Raw genomic sequence first — 21,751 nt, forward strand, 5'->3', positions numbered from 1 at the left:
TGGGCAGTGCTGTTACCTCAGGAAATCCCTGCTTGCTGTTCTGCTTGAAGAACCTGTGCAGGGCTGGGGAGGGTGTGGTGTTATCTGACAAACTGTGACACTAACACAGGGCTCAGGGACGTGGAGTTTGTCCTGCTGTGTGCACAATGGTCCTTGGTGTTTGTTGGGAGAACAATCTGGGCATGGAATGCATTTCTCTGCACAGCTCCCACCAGGCTGCTCAGCCTTCTGACAGCACAGCTGCCTCACTGCTCTGCTGCTAACAAGGTGAATTAATTGCACATCTGGAATTCTCAGGGGTGCATTGCATTCCTGCTACTGGGAACAGGCACTATCATTTAGCTTCCTACCACTGTATAGCCCAAGTTTCAACACCGCCACATAAGCTCAGAAAATTAGAAGTTCCTGCAGAAGCTCTTTTAAATGCATTAATGTGTACTTTTCTTGTATCTGCTGAGGCTGGTGTAGGAAAGCACTTTTTCTAGGATAACATTTGATGTTATACTGTCTCAGCAGTATCCCAGGTGATGTTTGGTCCCACTTCAGCAACTCTGTTGGTATCTTCTCAATCCTTCCTTTACAAAGCAAAAGTCTGTAAATCTCCCTCATACAAAACAGTAAGGAAAGACTGTTCATGTACCCATTATTTTCCTTTTTCAGTTTCCTCTGTTCCTGGATGGTCGGTCTTTAGCCTGTGGAAGGAATTTTGATCTATAGGTGGCTTTCCAAATCAAGGTCTGATGTGGATACATGGAGGTGTTTTGGAGCCTGATGTGAAGCAGATCTTCTAATCTGTCAATTAAATCAAGAGCTGCAGATTTTTTGCAACTGAACCTATCAAGAAGTCTGGACTTAGCATTACCAGCAGGGAATCGTCCAATTTTATTCTCTTTGTTCATGGTATTCCAAAATACTCTTACAGAATTGCTTCTGTCCCTTCATGCTAAGCCATGCTACCTTCTCAAGCACTTGTGTTTTTTGGCTAAACTCTTTTCTCAGAAATAGCCACTGCATTAAGTAGTACTTTGTGCTTCATGTGTCTCCAGATGGGATGTGTGGGTGAACATGAACTCACACACTTTTGTGTTTAACAGTGACTTCCACAAGCACTGGCAATGTGTACAGATTATTCTCCAGAGGCAAAGTTGAAGGCATGTTCTGGCTGTTACATGGGAATCAGGAACTGGAGTGCAGTTCCTTCTCTGCTTCAGTAAAAATTGGGAAGAGCTTTGCTTCCAAATTCCCCAAACAAATTTGAAACATAACTCAGTGGCAAGCTTTGTTTTGACCTCTCTCCAGCAATGATTTTGTCAAGTCTGTTTATGCCAATTTCTTCCCCAGCTTAATAGGCTGAGAAAGTAAAGCCATTGTGTGGGTGGTTGAAAATGGGCTCTATGGATATTGCTGCAATTTGTGTTTCATAAATAATGGTAGCTTGTGCATAAGCCTGTAATTGACTGGAAATGCATTAGAAGTTAGCATCAAGGCAGGTCAACTGCTGCTTGAGATCCATTGCTGGAGTCTCTTGGGAGGAGGGGAAGATGGAGAGGCAGGAGATACACAAACTGTGCAGTGTTAAACAGCACGATTCAAATGTGATCAAAGTTAGTTTTCATAAATGTTTACTGAAGAGGGCAAAACTTAAATACTTGAGAAAAGAAAGCTGTTGATTCTGCATCAGGCCAGGTGATGGATGCTCACAGCAACAGTCTTATTCCCAAATAACAGTGCTGTTAATTATGGCCTGTGTCTGAAAAAAATCTGGGGCTGGTGAGTGGGAGTTGGAAAGGCTGAAGGGAGAGTAAAACATCAAAATTCCAAAGAATTCAACGTTCTGTGTGAAGAACATTTCTGGCCTCTCCGTGGCTGTACAGCCAGCAGTGCGTGAGTCAGTCTGCAGGGTCATGTTACTCCCAGAGCTGCTCAACTTGCTGCTGCTTAGAGCACTCATTGTATGTAGACATATCACTTAATTTGTTCTTAATTAAGCTCAACAATACGAGCTGTGTGTTTTTGATATCTAATTCAGATAGGAGCAAAGCCAGGTGTTAGAGCTGTTGCAGGCTGTGAGCACTTGTGGGTCAGGGGTGAGTGGGTAAAGTGCTGCCTTTTGACAAGGGAAAAGGCTTCAAAATGTTATTTAGTAGAAATTAGTGGCTGATTATCATAAGTGATGGAGCCATTGAACTGGGTGGAGCAGCTGTGCTCCAGTGGAGCTGGTGTGCCCACCTTCAGGAGTGCTGGGCCTGGAGCAGGGGGCATCTCACCTATATGGGCACCATACAGAATGATTTTCATGCTGCCTTTGGTCAGGACACCTTTGGCTCTCATCATGTGGGTTTGTTGGACTTCTGAAACTAAAGCATCACATGCTTTGACTTTAGGTGTGCTGGTTGAAAGAGTGGGGGAGGACATTGAGCTGCAGAAGGGTGAGGCTCCTGGGAGGGCATGAAGAAGGAAAACAGGCCACAGGAAAACCTGCCATTCCTGCACTAACAACATTCACAAAATGCTTTTTATTTCTTTTTTTTTCCCCTCAGAAATCAGTAAAATCTAGATGTCCTTTAAAGAAATGGTTTCACAATTCTCACCAGATTATCTGATGCTACATTTTTTGCAAGGTACTGCACTGCAGTCCAATAGACTTTTTTTCTTTTTACAGGAAATCATGTTTTTGCCAATTGGCCAAGTACCATATTTAAAGAAGCAGTGACCTCAGTTTTCTTTAGCTATTTAAACTTTTGGAGTGTAAAAGTAGTTTTTAGTCTCTTTCTTCTCAGCCATTCTTCCACCCCCACATCTCCACCTGTGAAAAGGTACAGTTGGAGCTGAGCATCAGGAATACTCCCTCCAACATTTCCTACTGTCAAATTAAAATTTCAGGGGGGAAATTATCAAAATGGGATTTGCTCTATAAGTTGAAGACTATGAGAATGACTTGAAAGTGGGCAAGATTTGTTGCTTTCTTCTGATTCCCGTGGAGATGTGGTCTTGCACAAGAACCATTCATGAGAGGTGTTTTTCTGTGTTGCTGAGGATCAAGGGTGGAAAGTGTCCAATTTGATGGAAAGGTTTTGGTTCATCTTCTCTGGCTTGCTGCTGCCACCAGCTCTGATCTTCCTGTGGCTGTGATGCTGGTGGTTGTTTGCTTCAGATTTTACTGGGGGGTTGTTGTACCTCCACCATGAGACAAACTCTTTAGAAAATGTAACCTTGCTTGGTCACCAAGGTCCCACGGTGACTTGGAATGGTGGGAATTGTCAGTTTTCAAGGGTTGTTATTACTGCATGCACTGTTGGTGTTGTCATTGGACTGTCAGTAATGAAAGGAAGGTAATAACTACATTCTTCTGCCAGGAATAAAAGCAGAAGACAAGTTTTGTCTTTTCTGCGTACATAAGTTTTTCTGATTTTTTTTTTCTTTGCCTCTTGGGTAAAACTCCAAGTTTTGTGAGAGTAAACTACCACTTTCCTGTGTTCCTTCAGTTGTGGGAGTGACCTGTTTTCACCTATACCAGTTGTGTATGGGTTGTGGAGGAGCTTCTGGACTTTTGATACAAGCAAATGAACTTTCCAAGGATCCCAACCCACAGTAACATCAGTCCAGCTTGTTTAGGTGCTGATACTGGTGGAAGGAGGTAGCTTTGGAGTCCTGATAAGTGAATGAGATGGAACCCTCCCCAAAATGGCCCATGGCATCCTTGATCATCTGTGATCTGCTGTGCTTGCCAAGCATAAAGGGCCTTTTAAAACGAGCTTTTATCATTTGTGCTGAAAAAGGACTTTGAGGCTTCCTGTGCAGCCAGGATTTTTGTGTTGGACATGGGATCTTCCCAGTCCCCAGTGAATAAACACAGCTGGCTGTTTTGGGAAATGGGCTTAACATCTTTGCATCAAAGCTGTACAAATAAGGCATCAAGCTGTACTGAATTAATGGATAAGGTTTTCTGACTTTTACACTGACTTAAAATGATCTAGTAAAAAAATGCATTTTTCGCAAGGCTGCCTTCAGCCCAGAGCAGGGGGAAATGAGCCTCCCCCCTTTGGATACATGACTAAAACAAGCAGCCTCGATGGCCTATCAATGTTGGATTATCATGCAATAATTTACTGGGCAGCCTTTTGCTGTCCAGAGTCGCCCACGCACAGGAGTCAATGGTGCCTTTGTTTGGGAGTGCTGGAAGAATGCATGATCTAATGGGGTGGTGGGAGTGCGCCTTCGTTCCAGCATGCTCCAGGCTGTGCTCATTCCCCCAGTGTCCCAAACACATTTCCTTCCTCTGTCCCCATCTTAGAATGGGCTCCCAGAAAAAACAATCCATGTTTGTGTCTCTGTCAGGCTTTTTAAAACCCTAGCACCCGTCTGTGGTGGAGCTCCACATGCCAGAATCTCTGGTTTGGTGGGGCATGGTTTAAGAAAAGACTTTAAATCCTTCAGGCCTTTCTTGTTCGTGATATAGGCACATAAATCTTGAGGCTCTTCAGGTGAGGACAAGAAAATAAACCTCAGATTTATTCTTACTAGTTTGTGTTCCTGTAAAGGCCACAGCTTGGAATGTGAGACCTGTTGTCTGTGCATCTGCATGGAGTTATTTCCCTAGTGGAATTCCTCAGACAGTTGAAAGCCTTTACTCTCCTTTTTCAGGTGCTGGATATTCCATTTGTTTGGGCAATAGCAGTGCTCTTATCTTCCTCCTCCTCTACAAATTTTCTCAGAAAGCTAGGATGTAGTTGAAAAGGACATTTGCTCTAGAACTTAAAAAATTTCTTTATTTTGGTCATAAGTGTGGTTTTTTCATGTACATGTGATGCAAGTGATATAATTTAACACTCATGTGTCTTGCCAGTGTTGTTGTTTAATAGAAGTACTTTATTCTGAAGGAACAAGTGTCTCCAGGTGTTTCTCACTCTCCTCCCCTCCTTATAAACTCTGTCCTGTTCTTGTTATCCATCTGCATGCTGAAAACTCCTGTCCCATTCCTGTTAGATGGGATAACTCATTCTCCTTAAATGTTGCCCCTGTGATCCAGGAGGGAAGGCTCTGGCAGGGTTTCCAGCATGAGAGGCTGAACAAAATACTGCAGTAGCTGAGAACTTGGAGTGGCCAGTTGGCTCAGGATGCAGCAGCTGGTCTTGAAGAAGACCTTGTGAGCTTGCTGGCCTGTGTCTGCTGACATCCAGGTTTTTGTCTCTTGCTAGGAACACACTGCTTGTGTGAGGTTCTGGGATCTGTGTGTCTGGAAAAATCTGAGCCAGTCTGTTTTGCTAATGGCTGGTCCAGCATTGTGCTGGGTGCTGGGAGAGCTGATGGTTCAAGAAGGGCAGAGTTGAGGCAGGAATAAGGGTGAATGGCATGGAGCACATTTTGGTCTAGTAGCAGGGAAATTTGGCATGTCTTCATGGGAATGATGGGGAAACAGGTCAGAAGAAAAAAGCAAAGTGAAATGCCAATTATATTTGATTACTCTCTGCTCTTCACTGCAAAATGGAAATGAAATCCAGTCAAAAACACTAAGTAGGCTTTATTTGTTACTGGGTTTGTTTTCAATTCTTTAACCTTTACTGAGCCATAGGTTGTCAGCAAGTACTTGTGTGAGAAAAGCTGCCTTGAAACAGGAGCCAACCAAAAGGGAAACAGTGAAGTTTAACCATTTCATTACTGCCCGGTGGATTTTGTGGAAAAGAAATCTTCAAAGGTTTGGTTCTTTGCCCCATGCAGTCTTCTCAGGTGGATTATTTTTTCCCTCAGCAAAACTCAGTAGCTGTATGCAGGAGAGGTAGCATCGATTCTTTCCATGTGCCAGTCCCATGTGCAGGGCATTCAAGAGAACAGGCAGAGTGTCCTCTGGGCTTATCTCACCCAGGCATCTGCTCACAATTCAACACTTGTAGTCACTGTGCCAGCTGGCAGTGCAGTTTTCCTGATGTAAATTATCCATCCGTTCTGAGGGGCCTGAATACAAGGAGGTCTTTTGTGTGTGGAACGAATTCCTAACTTCAGGGAAAAGGGAGGAGTTTCTGAAGATCTAAATGGCATGGGCTTATATGGTTTTAGCATGGCACATTTCCTGGTGGACCTTGGGATACTGAATTTGGCAGCAACCCAGCGAAAGGAGGGCTGTAATTGCTGATGACAGCTGGGCAAGCCCAGCAGTGTGAAGCAGGCTCTTTGGGGCAGTATCCCTTGAATGAAACAATGCTGAACGTTTTCTGCTACCTCTCCAAAGACAGGACTTGCTCATTCCTTTGAATCTGTAATTGCAGTATTGTCTTGAAGATTTGTATGTGTGTCTGCTTACAGTAGAGAAAAAGATTAAAGGTTTTTTTTGTCATCCTGAATTGTCAGAGGGAGCTGGTTGTCGTGTCATCTTGTCATTTGCTGGTGAACAGCTCCATGCCTCAGAAAAGATGCAGTTTTTAAATGTGTGGCTCATGATTTTGAGCTCTGTGTGCTTTAAAACACACATCAGGTTGCACTTGGGAAGTGCTAAGCTCATGGTCACTGATTCCAGCATCTGGAGTTCCTCCTGCAAAACAGATCTGCCACTTCTCAATACACACAGCGAAATACTACCTGACAGTTGGCACTGGCAGACAGTTCTAAGCCAAACTGAGCTCCAAGTCAGTACTGGCTTCTAGGAAGAGGAGAACAATGTCTTTTTGTCTTCTAAATGTAATGTTTACAACTGCCTTTCACCTGGTTATTTCTGTCACCATTTCTTAGTGTAATAGCTGTATATGTTTATTCAGCCCGGCAGGACATGAAAGCAACCTGGGCTGCTTATCTGTGCTAGAAAAGGTCTCTGCAGCCTCAAAGAACTGCCAGGCTGTTAAACACAGTATTTATGTTCAGTGTGAACAGTGGGGAAGCACATTTCCACACTGTGTCAGCTGGGCTTGGGTAAACTCCTTTGTTCCAGCAGTATTTACCCAGCAAGGCACTGCAGAGCCTCTCTCTGTGCATTAACTGCATTCCTCTGTAATGCCATTAACTGCACTGCTCAAGGAGTTAGGCTGCCAGCTGCCATAAATGTCTTTCTCATGTGGGTTGCTCACTTGGGAGGGGTTTGAATCCATTTTCTTGGCCTGCCATGTAAAACTGGAGATGAAAAATGGAGGGTCTTTGCCATTTAGCAGAAGGGGTTCCCAGGGATAATGTTTTCATGCTGCCCAGAGCGCAGTTGGCATGTGCTGTGCCTTTAGCTGAGCTGGGGCTTTCGCAAGGAGCAGTAGGAGACCTTGTCAGGAAACAGGGATCAGAATTCAGTTATAGTGGAGAGTGAAAAGAGTAGTTATTTTCTGGGGCAAGCAGCCTGTGACCTGGCCTTTCATCTAGAGCAGAAAGTTGTGTGTGTGAGTGAAAGCACATGCTCAGCCCCCTCATCATTCCCAGGATTCTTTTGAAGCATTTCCTCCCCATCTTGATGAAGCCTGAGCACAGGGGTTTTGCTTCACACCACAGGAATGCAGTACTAGTAGAAAACTAACTACCCCAATTCAAAAAAGCTGGGTATTCCTAACAATTCAGCTGACACTGTTTAATGAAGTTGTTGTCTCTGGCTTATTTTTTATCCCCTCTTGACTTAGGGAATGGCTGCTCTAGCTTGATGTTTTCCTGTTTTCGCTTGTCATTAGTTACCAAAAAAAATCGCACCAGGGCTGATGTTCAGCGTTAGATTTTGCTTTATCTTACCATGTGAGCTCTCTGATTGAGCTGATGACATTTTTACTAGTGTTAAAACTATGATAGTAATTGTGTTTTTTAGTTGCTCTCCTTCCAAGATGCAGGTGAAGTTCTAGGATAGGCTGCCAAGTTGCAGATCAACACACTGGGCTATTCCTGCAGAAGGAGGAGTATTTGCTTCCTGGGCCCCTTGCCTTTTACCTGGAAAAGGTGTGAAGTGTATCACCGTGGACCTGAAAGAGATGTTTGTGTTTTCCAGCCTATTGTCTTGAGTTCCTGCATGTGCACTTTGTTCCTACCTCAAGCATATTTTGCCTTCAGTGAGGAGCTCCCTTTGAGAAGAGCCCATGTAGTGAGAGAAACAGGAAGGCTGAGAGGGTCTGATCTGTACACAGGATGCCTGCTTCTTACCTTTATTGCAGTCATGAGAAAAACACTCCAAATACACAGGAACAGCATTCATCTCTTGTATTGGGCAGGAAGGGGAGGGAATGCCTAAGCTAAGTTAGTACTGATCCTTTGGAAGAAAGCAGTTTGGCATCAATGGTGGTGCTTGCCTTGCACTTGTCTTCTGTGTGTAAGAAGATCTCATTAAATAATCAACCCCAAACCAACACTGAGCTGTTACTGTGCAAGGGACACGACTGTGAATGTCTGGCTTCCAGTCTTGTGCTTAGGTCATCCATAATACATGATCCATGCACACGTGATATAAATAGGAAAGGGATTTTGTAGGAAGTATCAGGGGGCTTGTATCTGTATAATGTCCCAGCTGTCCTGCATGTCACACACAGACAATACTATTGGGTAGTTTATACACCAGATTGGTCTTTTTCTATTCTTGGGTGCCATGGTTTGATGCTGGCCGAATGCCAGATATCCACAAAGTTCCCTTACTTTTGTTACAGCTGAGCAGAGGAGAGGGGGAAAATTTTAATAAAGGGCTTATGAGTTGAGATAGGGACTGGGAGAAAACGCTTTAAAGGCAATAGTTACAAAAAAATTATAAAGTAAATGTATTGTTAACAGAGTGAGTGGAGGATGATGAGAAATTAAAGATGCCTTTAAAGCACCTGTTTTCCCCCAGCCCCTCCTCCTTTCCCGCCAACAGTGCAGGAAGACAGGACATGGATGTTTTGGTCAGTTCATCGTTTGAGGTCTTTTTCTGTTCTCTCAGGGAGAGGAGTCTTTTCTCTGCTATGCCCCTCCCATGGGCAAATAGTTGTCCCAAAACTGTTATGGCATGGGTCATTTGTCCACAGGGTGCAGCCTTTTTAAGGATAGGCTGCTCTAGTTTGGAATCAAGGGCTTTTTCTCTCTATCTCTGGAAGCAGGGGCCCTCTCTGTCTCTATTCAGGTCTTCCACTGGACCGCAGCTTTGCCTGCCATTCACCCTCTCCTCTTTTCCCATGGGCTCTGAGTGGATCTCTGCATCCTCTGTGGACTTCATGCATTCCAAGGGCACAGTTTGTTTCACCATAGTCCTCACCACAGCCTGCAGAGGAATCTCAGCTCTGATGCTTGAGGCGCCTTCTCTCCTCTTTCTTTTCCACCAACCTTGGTGCCTCCGTGTTGTTTTCCCTCACATGTCCTCACTTCCTCCTCTTCTCTGACCAGAAGAAAAACTGCTGCTTTTAGGTGTTGTTGCCAACAAGTTCCACTGATTCCAAGGTTTTTGTGAGATGCCGCAGTGCTGAGAGGTTGATCTTGCCTAGATTCCATGCCAGGGAGTCACTGGCCGTGTTTTCATTGCTGACCATGCAGCCCCATTGCCATTGCAGGCAGCGATGGCCGCTGTGGCACTGCTGCTGTTTGGTGCCTCTCTGCATGTGGGGCCCCAGGAGGAGAAGCTGCAGCCCTGCCCCTGTGCCTGCAGCACACTGGCTGGGGTGGCTGGGCAGGCAGGGCTGGTGTGGCTGCCCCGAGATGGCGTTGGCCGTGGTGCATTGCCACACGCCATGACAGGGCTGGCCCCAGCAGCGACGCTTCACCAGCCCTGGAAAAACAAACTGTGCACGTGCTGTTTGATTTTCTTCTTAAATATGTCATCATAGAGGCTTTACCAGCCTCTCTGTTTGAGCCAGATGCATGTCCATCTCCAGAGCCATCAGAGATTGGCTCTCTGTTGGACATGGTGGAAGCTTCTAGCAGCTTCTCACAGAAGCTACCTCTGTGGCCCCCCTGCTACCAAAAACCAGGCTGTGCCAAACACATTGGGGAATGTAATTCTCCAAGTGCTGTATGTCTTGATTTTTACTTTATTTTTTTCAGGTGTGTTGGTTTCTGGGCCCTTTGCTGTGCTTCTCCTGCTACTTTGGCTCCTCCCTTGTGCCATGCAGGCTTTGGGTGTGACATGCCTAATGCAGGCTGGCCCCTGGCCTAATCACTGGGGGCTGCAGGGCAGCCCTGTGGTTCGTGACCTAATTCATGGCTGCTGGGTTGTGCGTGTGTTCTTTGAGGACACTCTGTTCTTGGTCCATGGTGCCTCTGGTCTGCTCTCACATGTGAAGGTGGTGTACACTTCAGCAAGTGCCAAGCCTCATGTTAAAATTTAACATGGTAGAGTTCATTCATTTTACAAGTTGAGGTTAAATATGTGTGACTTTTGCAGGTTGAAAAAACCAGTTTCTCAGTCAGCTGAAACTCTTCTAGTAGCTTTTTTTTTTGATCAGTGAAAGAACTGGTGATGGCTGCAAGTTCTGCTTAGAGCACTGTTTTTCTTGGAAGTGGTGGGAGCATAAAAGAGCATGGCAGGGACTAAACACCCGAGGTTTTATTCCAAACAAACTCAACGTTGTTTTAGCAAGCTCCCTGCATGCTCCAGGATGTCCTAATTGTACACAGTCTGCCTGCTGAAGTGGAGCAAGAACAGCTGGTACACAGCTGTGTGCCTCCTCCTGGGAACCCCTGGCCAGCCCCTTGGCCAGTGTGGATAGCAGATGAAGGTGGCTGAAGAGTGCTGTGTCCTTTTCTCCTCATGGGTTCTCTCAGGGATGTGACTCCCCTGGGCGCTTGGTTTATGTGCATGGGGGTAGATGCTCAAGTCACTGGAGAAGAGTCGTGAGAGATGATGTGCTGATTGCCACAGACCAGTTAGAAGGGGAATAGAGGGCAAGGAGGTGGCTTTTCTTTCACTCTTCTAGGAGATGGAGAACATGGGTAGCTTGGAAATCATTGCACTCTGATCTTAAAAATGCTTTGTTGACTTTAGTCAAATGATGTGGGAAACTTAAACCTCATTTTATTTTTCCCAAGGAATGAGTAGAAGAGGGCTGTAATCAGTAGGTTCAATGCTGGAGGAAAAGCTTTGTGAGCTGTAAAAAGATACTGAAATATTGTCTATTTAGGGAGGAAGCAGAGGTACAAACCAGGCTCTACTGTGTGACTTACTCCTCTCTGGTTAATACTGTCTCTCCCATGCATTTATTTGGGAGAAATATAATCAAATGTCATTATTAGCTTGGGCCTGGCCTTGAATACACACAAACTCCTCATGGGTCTAATGTAGTCTGTCATCTGTTAGGGATGTATGCAGAAGAGAATTGCAGCTTCTGGAATGTGTTTGGTTGCACAGAAGCTTGTAGGTCTCTTTGTCTATCTATTGAGCCTGCCCTCAACTTCTGCTTTCAGTTCCTTCACCTTGTCTTTGCTTGGAGATACCATACTGGGCTGGAGGAAATACTTGTGGTGTTGCTGGACACGTTCATCCTTCTGCATCATGCTGGGAGAGAAATGCAGTGCAGCTCTTTGCATTCTCTCTCAGTTCTGAAAGTCTTTCTCACAGGTGTCTCCTGTCCCCCCCAGGAAAAGCCTTTGACATCACGTACGTGCGCCTCAAGTTCCACACCAGCCGCCCCGAGAGCTTTGCCATCTACAAGCGCACGAGGGAGGACGGCCCCTGGGTGCCCTACCAGTACTACAGCGGCTCCTGCGAGAGCACCTACCGCAAAGTCAACCGCGGCTTCATCCGCACTGGCGAGGACGAGCAGCAGGCGCTCTGCACCGACGAGTTCAGCGACATCTCCCCCCTCACTGGGGGCAACGTGGCCTTCTCCACGCTGGAGGGGCGCCCCAGTGCCTACAACTTTGACAACAGCCCTGTGCTGCAGGTATGTCAGCAGGACTGGCTCAGGCAGGTGGGCTGAGTTGGGCATTCCTGTTGAGTCGCTGTTCATGGTGGCTTTGTGCCGACTCGGCTGCACTGCAGCCCTCACTCACAGTGAAAGGGCCCTGCACAGCTGAGTTGGGGTGGACAATCCACAGAGACGCTTTTGAAGGAAAAGTTGAATTCTTGAGTTTATTGATAGGAAGTTTATGGTACAAAAAAGCTAACCTGGAGACATTAAGGGTTTGCATTAAGGATTTGTCAGTAGGGATGATGGACGTCTTCAGATCTCTGCCAAGTCAGAAAGCAGCTGTGGACATTCTGCTGTTGTTTCACATGCAAGGACACAGGCAAGGTAAAGTCTCAGTCCAGTTAATATTTGAAGCATCTGCATGTGTATTTCAAGCAGAAAAAAGTAAGAAATACAAGATTCTTCTAAATACATAAAGCATTACAGGAATCCCTACCCTGTTCTCTTACATGCGTGTTAAAGCAGAGAAGTTTGATTTTATCCTTGGTATTTTTCTCTTACAGGTGGCTTGGCAAGGGGGTTTTGGCAGGGGATTTTTGTTGTTGAACATTCTTGAATGTTTTGGGTTTTTTTGCATTCACAGGAATGCTTGGGCAGTGGTCAGGAGCATACAGTTTATCTGATTTACTTGCCAGTTTCTGTGTTCTGCTTGATGACTTCTCCAGTTTTTATTGCAACTAGGAGCTAAAGCTGTGGGGTTTGCCTCACTGGGGCTCGTTGTCTTCCTTTCAGAGCTGTAATTACCATCACTTCCCTTTGCTCTTAGAGTAGCAGGAGTAGTCTGAGACAGGCACCCAGCAGGCTCAGGGCTTGCCTGTTTCCAGTTCCCAGTCAGGAGAGCAGAACCTGGTGGGGTTGATTCTGCAAACTAAAGTGAAATGAAAAAATGAGATTAATGGGAAAGGACAAAGAACTTTTGAAGTGGAAAAGAACCAGTTTGGCCACCTCATTGATGTAGCCAACCCTTGCAGAAAACCGTGTCTTATCATTAGGGTGAACAAGATTTCAAGTTAGCAATTGTATAATTTTCTGATAAGCTTCTCTATGTAAAGAATAGAGATCTGACCACCAGTTTCCTAAAATACATACCAGCTCCTGGTGTTGCTTTTTAGAACTGAAGTAAATGTGTATATCGTGATTGGTATTTCCATGTGTTTACATCAGTGTTTGTAATTCAGTAAATAAACACGGTGTTACTGGCTGAGCAGTGAATCAGGTGCTGCACAGTTGTACATACAGGGATGTTTCTTTGTGTTCTTTTTTATGGTATTTGAAGGAAAACAGCTTTGTAAAGGGTATAATAAAACCAAGGAGGTGCCAATGTCAGTGACTGGTAGTATGTGATATGAAATTGGCAACAGGCTGTGTGTGCTGGCTGCTGCTGCACGAGGGCAGGGCAGTGTGTTACAGACACTGTATAAATATTATGAAAAACTCTTGTGTTGCAAGTCAGATCTGTCTGTTTTTCTTCCTCAGCCTCACTCGTCTGTCTGTATCTTTTAGTCTGGTTCGATACGCCTGCAGACAAATGCACCCTAAAGCTTTCCCCATTGGTGCTGCATAGCTTTGCAGGAAAACTACAGCCAGACAGATACATACAATTAGCAAGCTGGCATAATTGCCTGCCCTGCACTTTGTGCTGGAGAGGTTACTCTGTGCTTCCCAGCTGAAAGCACTCAGGATGTGAAGAGGCATTGGAAAGGGTCTCCAGAGAGGAGAAAGGGTCAGGAAAACCCATTTGAACCAAGAGGATGTGGCATAAGGCTTCTGGGACAGGAACATGTGTGCTCCCAAGGTGCAGAGGGGAAAACAATGAGGAAGGACCCAGCTGCTGAGGAGGGACTTCGTTAACAGAGCTGCTAATGACTGGTACTCTCTCAAGGGAAAGGCTGTTTCATCTGATGGGATTTCTCTCTGCTCTAGGAATGGGTGACAGCTACAGATATTAGAGTAACCCTCAACCGTCTGAACACGTTTGGAGATGAAGTTTTCAATGACCCAAAAGTTCTCAAGTCTTACTACTATGCAATTTCTGATTTTGCTGTGGGTGGTAGGTGAGTAGACAATAAAACTCTAAAGTTTACTAAAGTTTTTCGTTAGTTTTACTAGATTGCTTTGAAGATACTGATTGTATTCACATCATACCAATAGGCTCTGGCCTTTACTGACTGTCCATGCATTAGAATGAATTTTATGTAATTTGCAAATATTGTATATAAGCTTTTGTGCCATAACTTCAGGGCTGACAGAGATAATATTTTTTGATTGAATAGATGAAATATAAAGTGATTTGAGAGAGTAAATGGTAAAAAGAGTTAACTGAAATGAAAAACAAAAGAAGGAAATCTTTTCTGCTCTGTGGTTTGTGTGGTTTTTAATGTGTTTTTCAATTATACTATCCTGTGTCTGCACTCTCAACAGTAAGTAGAAAATCTCAGTGTCTCTACTTCACATATGTTGAAGAAGCTATCTCCTTTGGAGGTCTGGAACACAGTACAACATGGTTATGATTGTTCGTTCCTTTTGCCAACATCTGTGATAGAATATTTTAGCCTTAAGTAGTTGATGATAAAATGTTTTACTAACAGACATGAGACCACTGCAGGGTTTTGGCCTGCTTGCATATGGCGGTCCTGAGACTGGGATTTGGCCACACGGGGATTTGAATTGGCTGCACCACCAGTCTGGAGGTGCATGGATTTCTGTATTAGTCCCCTTTGTGCTATTTAATTTCCTACTGATACCATAATAACCCACACTCAGTGAACCTACCGTGTTCTGGGCTCTCACAGGAGAGAAATTATGGAGAATTTACTAACATAAAGCCAGCTAAATCTTTGCTTCTCCTACTCAGGTTAGTCTGAAGACTGCAAAGGAGTTGGTTAACTTTCTTCCCTTTCTAAATGCCTACCTAGAGCAGGCTGCACATCTTTGTTTGATAGAATGGTTTGGTTTGGAAGGGACCTTCCGAGATCATCCAACCCCCATTGTGGGCAGGGACACTTTCCACTATCTCAGGTTGCTCCAAGCCCTGTCCAGCCTGGCCTTGGACGCTTCCAGGAATGGAGCTGCCGCAGCTTCTCTGGGCAGCCTGTTCCAGGGCCTCCCCACCCTCATTGATTCCTTATGTCCAATCTAAATTAAAATGTTGAGATGTTTACAATTACTGCCCGTTGTTCCAGCCCTGATAAAAAGTTTCTTTGTCTTGTAAACCCCTTTTAGATATTATAAGATGTCCATGAAGCTCCCTGTTCTCCAGGCAGAGTGACAGCAGTTTTGTTCTTGATTTTGTTGTAATCATTTACCTTCAAATTTCTCTCATCTCAGATTTTGAGATCTGGGCCCTCTTTTTTGCTGTTGCTTTGCGAGTGACCTGGAGCCCTGGAGTTTTAATACCTGTTCTTACCTCCCCTGAACCAGGTGCAAGTGCAACGGGCACGCCAGTGAGTGTGTGAAGAATGAGCTTGGCAAGCTGGTCTGCAACTGCAAGCACAACACCTTTGGGGTGGACTGTGAGAAGTGCCTTCCTTTCTTCAACGACCGCCCGTGGAGGAGAGCGACGGCCGAGAGCGCCAACGAGTGCCTGCGTACGTGGGCTGACAAGGGCACGTGGGGCAGGGCCCTGCCTCTGCTGGCAGCCACAAGCTGGCCCTGCCTGCTTCCAACTTCATTAAGCACAGTTCATGAGAGTCTTGGTCATTCCACTCCTGTCCTGTGAGAGCTTTCTGGTAGATCCCTAGGAATGGGCATCTCCTTTCTGCAGAAGGATGGGTACCACCCATCTTTCCTAAAGAAATGTACAGGCTTGTACTTCATGAGGCCCATGGGAAAAAAATCTGTTTACTATGCTGGAGTATAATTGCCCTTTCAAAAGCTCCTCATTTAGCATCAGCTGATTTTTGTGTTTGGGTTATTGGCTTTTACAGTTACTTGTTGATTATTTAACCTAATTTCCAGACCGCAGATGCAGGTCTCTGTCACAGAACACCAATTTGCTTGGTGTTTTGTTCCAGACTACAGCTCCTGGTAGTTTACTTTATGGGGAAGCTTTTTCAGACAGAAAAGTTTTCTTCCTGTCTGACCTCTGTGTGTCTAGATAGGTCCCAGCTGTCTGTGGCTTCCCTCAATGGGCTGGTGAAATTGGGATGTCCCGCTGTCTAGGGATTTGCAATACGGGGGAGAAGCTCTCATTACAGCGTGGAGCAGCCTCATGTTACCTTTTCATGCTTGTTTGCATGACAGAGATCGGTGCTGCTGTGTGGGAGGACAGCATTTTGGCTGCACGTGGCAGCCTGATGTTGAAAGAAGTGAGGTAGCAAATGCTGGTTTTCTTTTGGGCATTGATGAGCATGGTGCTGAGTTTGTTTCAGGTCTCAGAGTTGTTAAAGCTCCTTCCCCAGCTCGCCTGGAGCTGAAGTGAGGGTGGGATGTGTGCTGTGGGGACAGGCTGGTCGCTGACGGTGCCGTGTCCTTGCAGCGTGTGAGTGCAGCGGGCGCTCCCAGGAGTGCTACTTCGACCCCGAGCTGTACCGCGCCACGGGCCACGGCGGGCACTGCACCAACTGCGCCGGCAACACCGACGGGCCCCGCTGCGAGCGCTGCCGCCACGGCTTCTACCGCCTGGCCAGCGAGCAGGGCTGCCTGCCCTGCAGCTGCAACCCCGTCGGTGAGTGAGTGCTGCTGGCGCACTGACAGCACAGAACCCACCTCTGCTCTCCCTCACGCGGCTCATCGTGGGCTTGTTTGGATTGCTCGTCTTTTTTCCCATGTAGGAAATGTTTATTGGGTTGTATTGTGGTTTATGTTATCCTTGGATCTAAATGGAGTTAGGGTGGCAAGGGCAGATGGGTCACCTCTGCAGCACTTACTCCTTTGAATGTATTCTGAAATAGATTTTTTTTTTTCCCCACTGTGTATGTGTTACCCTGGATGCTCCCAGTGTTAAAAAACTCATTTAAATTCTTAATAACCAAGATGATGTGAGTGGGTATTTCTGGAAGTTGTTCATGCTGAGAAATTGCAGTGAACTTTAGCTGCTGCATCAGTTTCTCCTACCATGTATCCAAGCACTATAAATACAAACCAGTGAAACATTAAACACTAAAGGGGATGGGGTGAGATTAAACAAATTAAACTCAAAATATGTAGTTAAACTCCTTTAAAATAAATGAGGATGGGGGTAATTGTGGCAGGAGACTCCATCTTTTGTTGTGTAGGGAACCACTTAACCTGTAAGGAGTAATCCCATAACTACACCAGCCCACAGCAAGTAAGGTGGAAGGAGGGAAAAGGGTAGCAAATAGTAAGATATGATGTGAGGTTTCAAAAGAGAAGCTGACATAAGTCATTGCTTGCAGCATGCCCTAAAAGCAGCCAGGGAGAGATCTGCCAGGGTACATCTCCCATCTAATTTTGTCAAGGAGTCATTCACTTGTGAAATTTTTGACCAATAAAGGCCTTTTCTTCTTCTGACAGCTTTCCTGGGTCCTCGTGTTAGACCTTATTTTAAGAGGAGTGTGGGTTGGTATGAGCTGAGATGGTTGAAAAGATGCAGGGAGGTGACTTCTCAGGTCTTTAAGGACAGCTTTTATAACTTTATAACTTAGCCATTAGCTTGTATGCCATGACTCACTGACACCCAGGGTCTATTTCAATCTCCTGGATATGTTTGGATTGGTGTTTTTTATCAAGTACTCTTTTTTCCTAAATAATCCTAAGTGGGACTGCAAAGGGGATTTGAACTTTGGCTGTATATGGTAAAGGTTTTGTGAGTTGTTCTGTCCCGTCCAGCCTAATCATCTTATAACTCTTCACTTTGCTGTAATCTTCTGGTGTGGATTGAAGTGGAAACAAGCAACTATTTCTGTATATTAAAATATTTTTCTCCTGCTAGTTAACTCTTACAGTGCTGACAGCTCCAAGGCTGGCAGCTACATGGATGTTTGGGAGAAAGCATTTTGTCCTCTACGGATTAAAGAAACCTGCTGCTGCTTTTTGTGCAAGACCACTTGAATAGAGTAGTACTGAGGAAGGCATACTTCCAAAAATGAGGGGTTTGCTCATGAGTTTACTAGGATTCATAGTGGCACATGCAGCCTTGTTCCAAAGAGGTAGTTTGGTCTTTAAATACAGCTTAAGAATCAAGGAAGGAAATTGGAGTGTGAAAGGGAGAGGTCAGGCTAAGGGGAGGTGCTGATTACGGGGAGCACAAGGGATTCAGGGAATAAAATCTTGGAAATTACATATTGCAGAGTAAAACAGATGTGGAATTGGAGGCATGCAAATTTAGCAGTGAGGATGAAGCAGGAGAAGGCAATTTGGAGTTTGAATTATATTTTGTATATAAAAAGGTTAGTTGTTAGGAAAAAAAGGCTGAATATAATTTGGGAAGACTAGATAACAGTTCATCTGTCTAGAGCTGCCAGATGGAAAATCCCTGTAAGCTAGAGGCAGTCTTTAGGTAAGCTGTCACTCATCAGCTTGAGGCTGTGCTTCGCTCTTTCTTCTTCCTTATTTGTTGGCCATTGTGTGAAGTGTGAGTAGCTGATGGAGCCGTGTGTGTGTGCTGAGGTGGCTGTCCCTGCTGTCCCCACAGGCTCCCTCAGCACACAGTGTGACAGCTACGGCCAGTGCAGCTGCAAGCCCGGAGTGATGGGGGATAAGTGTGACCGGTGCCAGCCAGGATTCCACTCTCTCTCCGAAGCTGGCTGCAGGTAAGGAGGATTGCAGCTCTCTAGAGGAAAACTAGGCTTTTTTTAAAGCTTTCTCTATGTGCCTCTTACTGAACTCTCCTGACTCCCCCAGGCCCTGTTCTTGCAATGCTGCTGGCAGCACAGGCGAGTGCAATGTTGAGACAGGGCGGTGTGCGTGCAAGGACAATGTGGAAGGGTTCCACTGTGAGAGGTTAGTTTTTCTTCCCATGGCTTTGTTTCAAGAATGAAAAACATTTGAGCGAGGACCTGGGGTTAAGCATCAGGGAAATTAATTCTCTTTCCTTCACATCTTCAGATGCAAACCTGGATTTTTCCATCTGGAGTCCTCCAATTCAAGAGGCTGTACCCCCTGCTTCTGTTTTGGACACTCTTCAGTCTGCACCAGTGCTGTGGGCTACAGTATCTATAGCATCACCTCCAACTTCGAGTTTGGTAAAACTGAGCTTTCCTTTGTATCTCAGGTTGGGCTGTAGACTCAAGTCTACAGAAGAAGCTATTAAAAAACCCCAACTCCTTCCTTTCTGTGCAAGACCACAAACCTTGGGCAGGCAGGTCTAGGATCCCTCTTTTGGAAGTGCTGAAGTTTCTATGTTTGCAGCTTGTTTGTTCAGATGGGGAGGCATGAATTCACAGCTCTGGCCTCAGGCACGCAGTTATTGTACACCGTGCAGGTGCAAGGGGAAATTGCAAATAGAAACCTTTCCTAGCCTGAGAGGTGTGCTGACAAAGCAGAGTTTCCTCAGTTCTAGAACCAAGTCAGGACTTTCTGATTGAGAGGATCAAAATCGCTTCAGATTTGGGGTTTACATGGCTCTGAATAAAACACAGTTGTGTTTCCTATGAGTGTAAGCCCAGGAAAAATCTGTTTCTTTCATGCAGTCAGTTTCATGTGTATGCATGTTTTTATTCTGCACAGTCTGAAAAGAACATCTTTTTAATTAAAATTCCACTGGAGAACAGTTCATACAAAGACTGTAGCTCTCAACAAATTGTAGTGGCCTGCAGGTTTTTCTATCTCTGCTTACGCTCTTTAGAAAAGAAGGTTTTGGACAAGTAGTCATCAGAGGGTTCAAAGTTCAGAGGTTTCAAGTCAGCACTTGAGTCAGGGGCTTAAACTGGAGAAGTGGTGTTTACTATCTGAATTCTTCTGCACAGCTGCTTTCTGCAGCCTGTCAGTGCCCACACACATTAGATTAGCTAAGACACAAACAGTGTGATGCAAGAAGTGTGTGCAAATCTCCATCTTCCAAGGGTGTTAATTCTTGCCTGTGTGATTCTTCAGGAGAGGATGAGTGGCATGCTGAGCAGCGAGATGGCTCAGAGGTCTTGCTGCAGTGGAGTGCTGAGACCCAGGATATCTCCGTTATCTCTGACACCTACTTCCCCATGTACTTCGTTGCACCACGTAGGTCATTCCAAAAGCATGGCTTTCTGTGCTGCTTGTGCCCTTTGTGTTCTGTTCCCTAACTGTAAGGATTTCTTCTCCTTTCAGGCAAGTTCTTGGGCAACCAGGTTTTGAGTTATGGGCAAAACCTGACCTTCTCCTTCCGTGTGGACAGGCGGGACACGCGCCTCTCTGCAGAGGACCTGGTGCTGGAAGGGGCTGGGCTGAGAGTGTCAGTGCCTCTCATTGCCCAGGGCAACTCCTACCCCAGTGAGAATGTGCAGACCTACACCTTCAGGTACAGTGGGAGCAGCTGTCACCTGGCTGGGCTGCCTTTGGCCTCTGAGCTCTTGAGGAAACAGAGATCATGGGGTTTGAAGTTATGTGGGTGATGTTGCAATAGCACAGCGCTGTTGCAAAGGGAGCTTTTGAGAGGGTGCAGCTGTTAGCAGCTGAAAACTGTGCTGATCATGCTTGGCTCTTCTCCCCAGGCTCCATGAGGCTGCAGATTACCCATGGAGGCCTGCTCTTACAGCATTTGAATTCCAAAAGCTTCTCCACAACTTGACTTCCATCAAGATCCGTGGGACATACAGTGAGAGAAGTAAGTCACTGAACAGAACGTCACAGAAGAGGGGGTAAACTGGTTTGTTTGGGTTGCTTCATTGTAGGGCCTAGCCATGAGCAGCTCTGGCACCTTATTTGGCAAAGCTTGTGCCAATGGCTTTTCTCCTGGCTTTCCTGTGTAGCATCTTCTCCCAGGCCTCCTGAAGAGGACGTGGGAAAGAAAAGTGTTGTCTTTGAATGTCTGAAAGCTGAACACTTAGCAACTGCTGATTCCTTGCTCTAGACATGGGAATTTTTCTTTGTTTAGTAGCCACTATCCTCCAGTTGGTAAAAATACACAGTACAGAGTACTGAAGGAGGATGTAGGAAGTTTACAGCACTTGGCTTTAAGTTTGGCTACACTATAAATGGTTACATCCCCCCTCTTTCTGAGTCTTGCCTTGACATGACAAATGGGAAGGACAAGGTCTAAAGTGCTGCCTGTGCAGAACCTGAGTGAAAGTTCCTCATAATGAAGATTTATAAAAATTGGCATGAATTAGAAGCAAAAATAGGTCCTTAGTTAATGCTGTGTGATGAAGAATTTTTGCAGAAAGATGCAAAGGATGCATTTGCATTTGGGAAAGGTGGGAAAACTGCAAGTGTTTCAGAGGGGTGGCCCATAATGAGGAATGTGGGGCTGTGAAATGGAGGGGTAGAAAGGTGTGGAGCAAACCATCTGTGAGTGCTGTACCACTGCTAATATGTAGGAACTGGGGCTCTGCTCAGTGCAGTGGAGCTGCTGTAGTCGTACAGACACAGTGATACAAGTTAAAAGTCAGCTATGTTGTGTCTGAGGTCTGTTTTGCTCCAGGAAAGGGGCTGGGAGTAGAGGAGGGAAGTGCTGAGATGCCAGAGGAAGGAATGGCTTGAGAGGAATAGTTGGCGAGTTTGTCCTGAGGCGTGGTTTGCAGACGGTGTATTGCAATTGTTAGACATGGTCTGTTCTGGCTTGAAAGTCAGGAATTGGTTTTAGTATTTGATTTGGAAACGGAAACCATACACATGTAAAATATAACTTAATTTTAATTGACTGTACTTGCTGTTCTCAGATTCTCCTCTGTATTGTCATTCTCAGCTTTCCTACCCTGCATGCTCCCTTGGTGAGCTCTAGTGAATCTTTGCTCATCTCTGTAAACCTTCCTGGAGGGTTTTGCATCTTGATTCATCTTACCAACTTCAAACACCCTCCTGTCTGCCCCTCATACCCCTCGTTCAGCTGTGTTTGG

General features: G+C 45.5%; 1 protein-coding gene across 1 annotated transcript in view; it reads left to right on the forward strand.

The window, feature by feature from the left end:
* LAMC1 (laminin subunit gamma 1) overlaps window positions 1–21,751 on the forward strand; it is a 67,380-nt gene that overhangs the window by 31,714 nt on the left and 13,915 nt on the right. Inside the window, exons 2-11 of the mRNA XM_005487057.4 lie at window positions 11,488–11,792; window positions 13,743–13,873; window positions 15,240–15,406; window positions 16,297–16,485; window positions 18,415–18,532; window positions 18,624–18,722; window positions 18,828–18,964; window positions 19,815–19,937; window positions 20,025–20,214; window positions 20,408–20,520. Coding sequence (XP_005487114.2) covers window positions 11,488–11,792; window positions 13,743–13,873; window positions 15,240–15,406; window positions 16,297–16,485; window positions 18,415–18,532; window positions 18,624–18,722; window positions 18,828–18,964; window positions 19,815–19,937; window positions 20,025–20,214; window positions 20,408–20,520 — 1,572 coding nt within the window. The remainder of the gene's footprint in view (window positions 1–11,487; window positions 11,793–13,742; window positions 13,874–15,239; window positions 15,407–16,296; window positions 16,486–18,414; window positions 18,533–18,623; window positions 18,723–18,827; window positions 18,965–19,814; window positions 19,938–20,024; window positions 20,215–20,407; window positions 20,521–21,751) is intronic.

The sequence above is a fragment of the Zonotrichia albicollis genome, chromosome 8, assembly GCF_047830755.1.
Source record: "Zonotrichia albicollis isolate bZonAlb1 chromosome 8, bZonAlb1.hap1, whole genome shotgun sequence".
In the NCBI taxonomy this organism is placed as follows: Eukaryota; Metazoa; Chordata; class Aves; order Passeriformes; family Passerellidae; genus Zonotrichia; species Zonotrichia albicollis.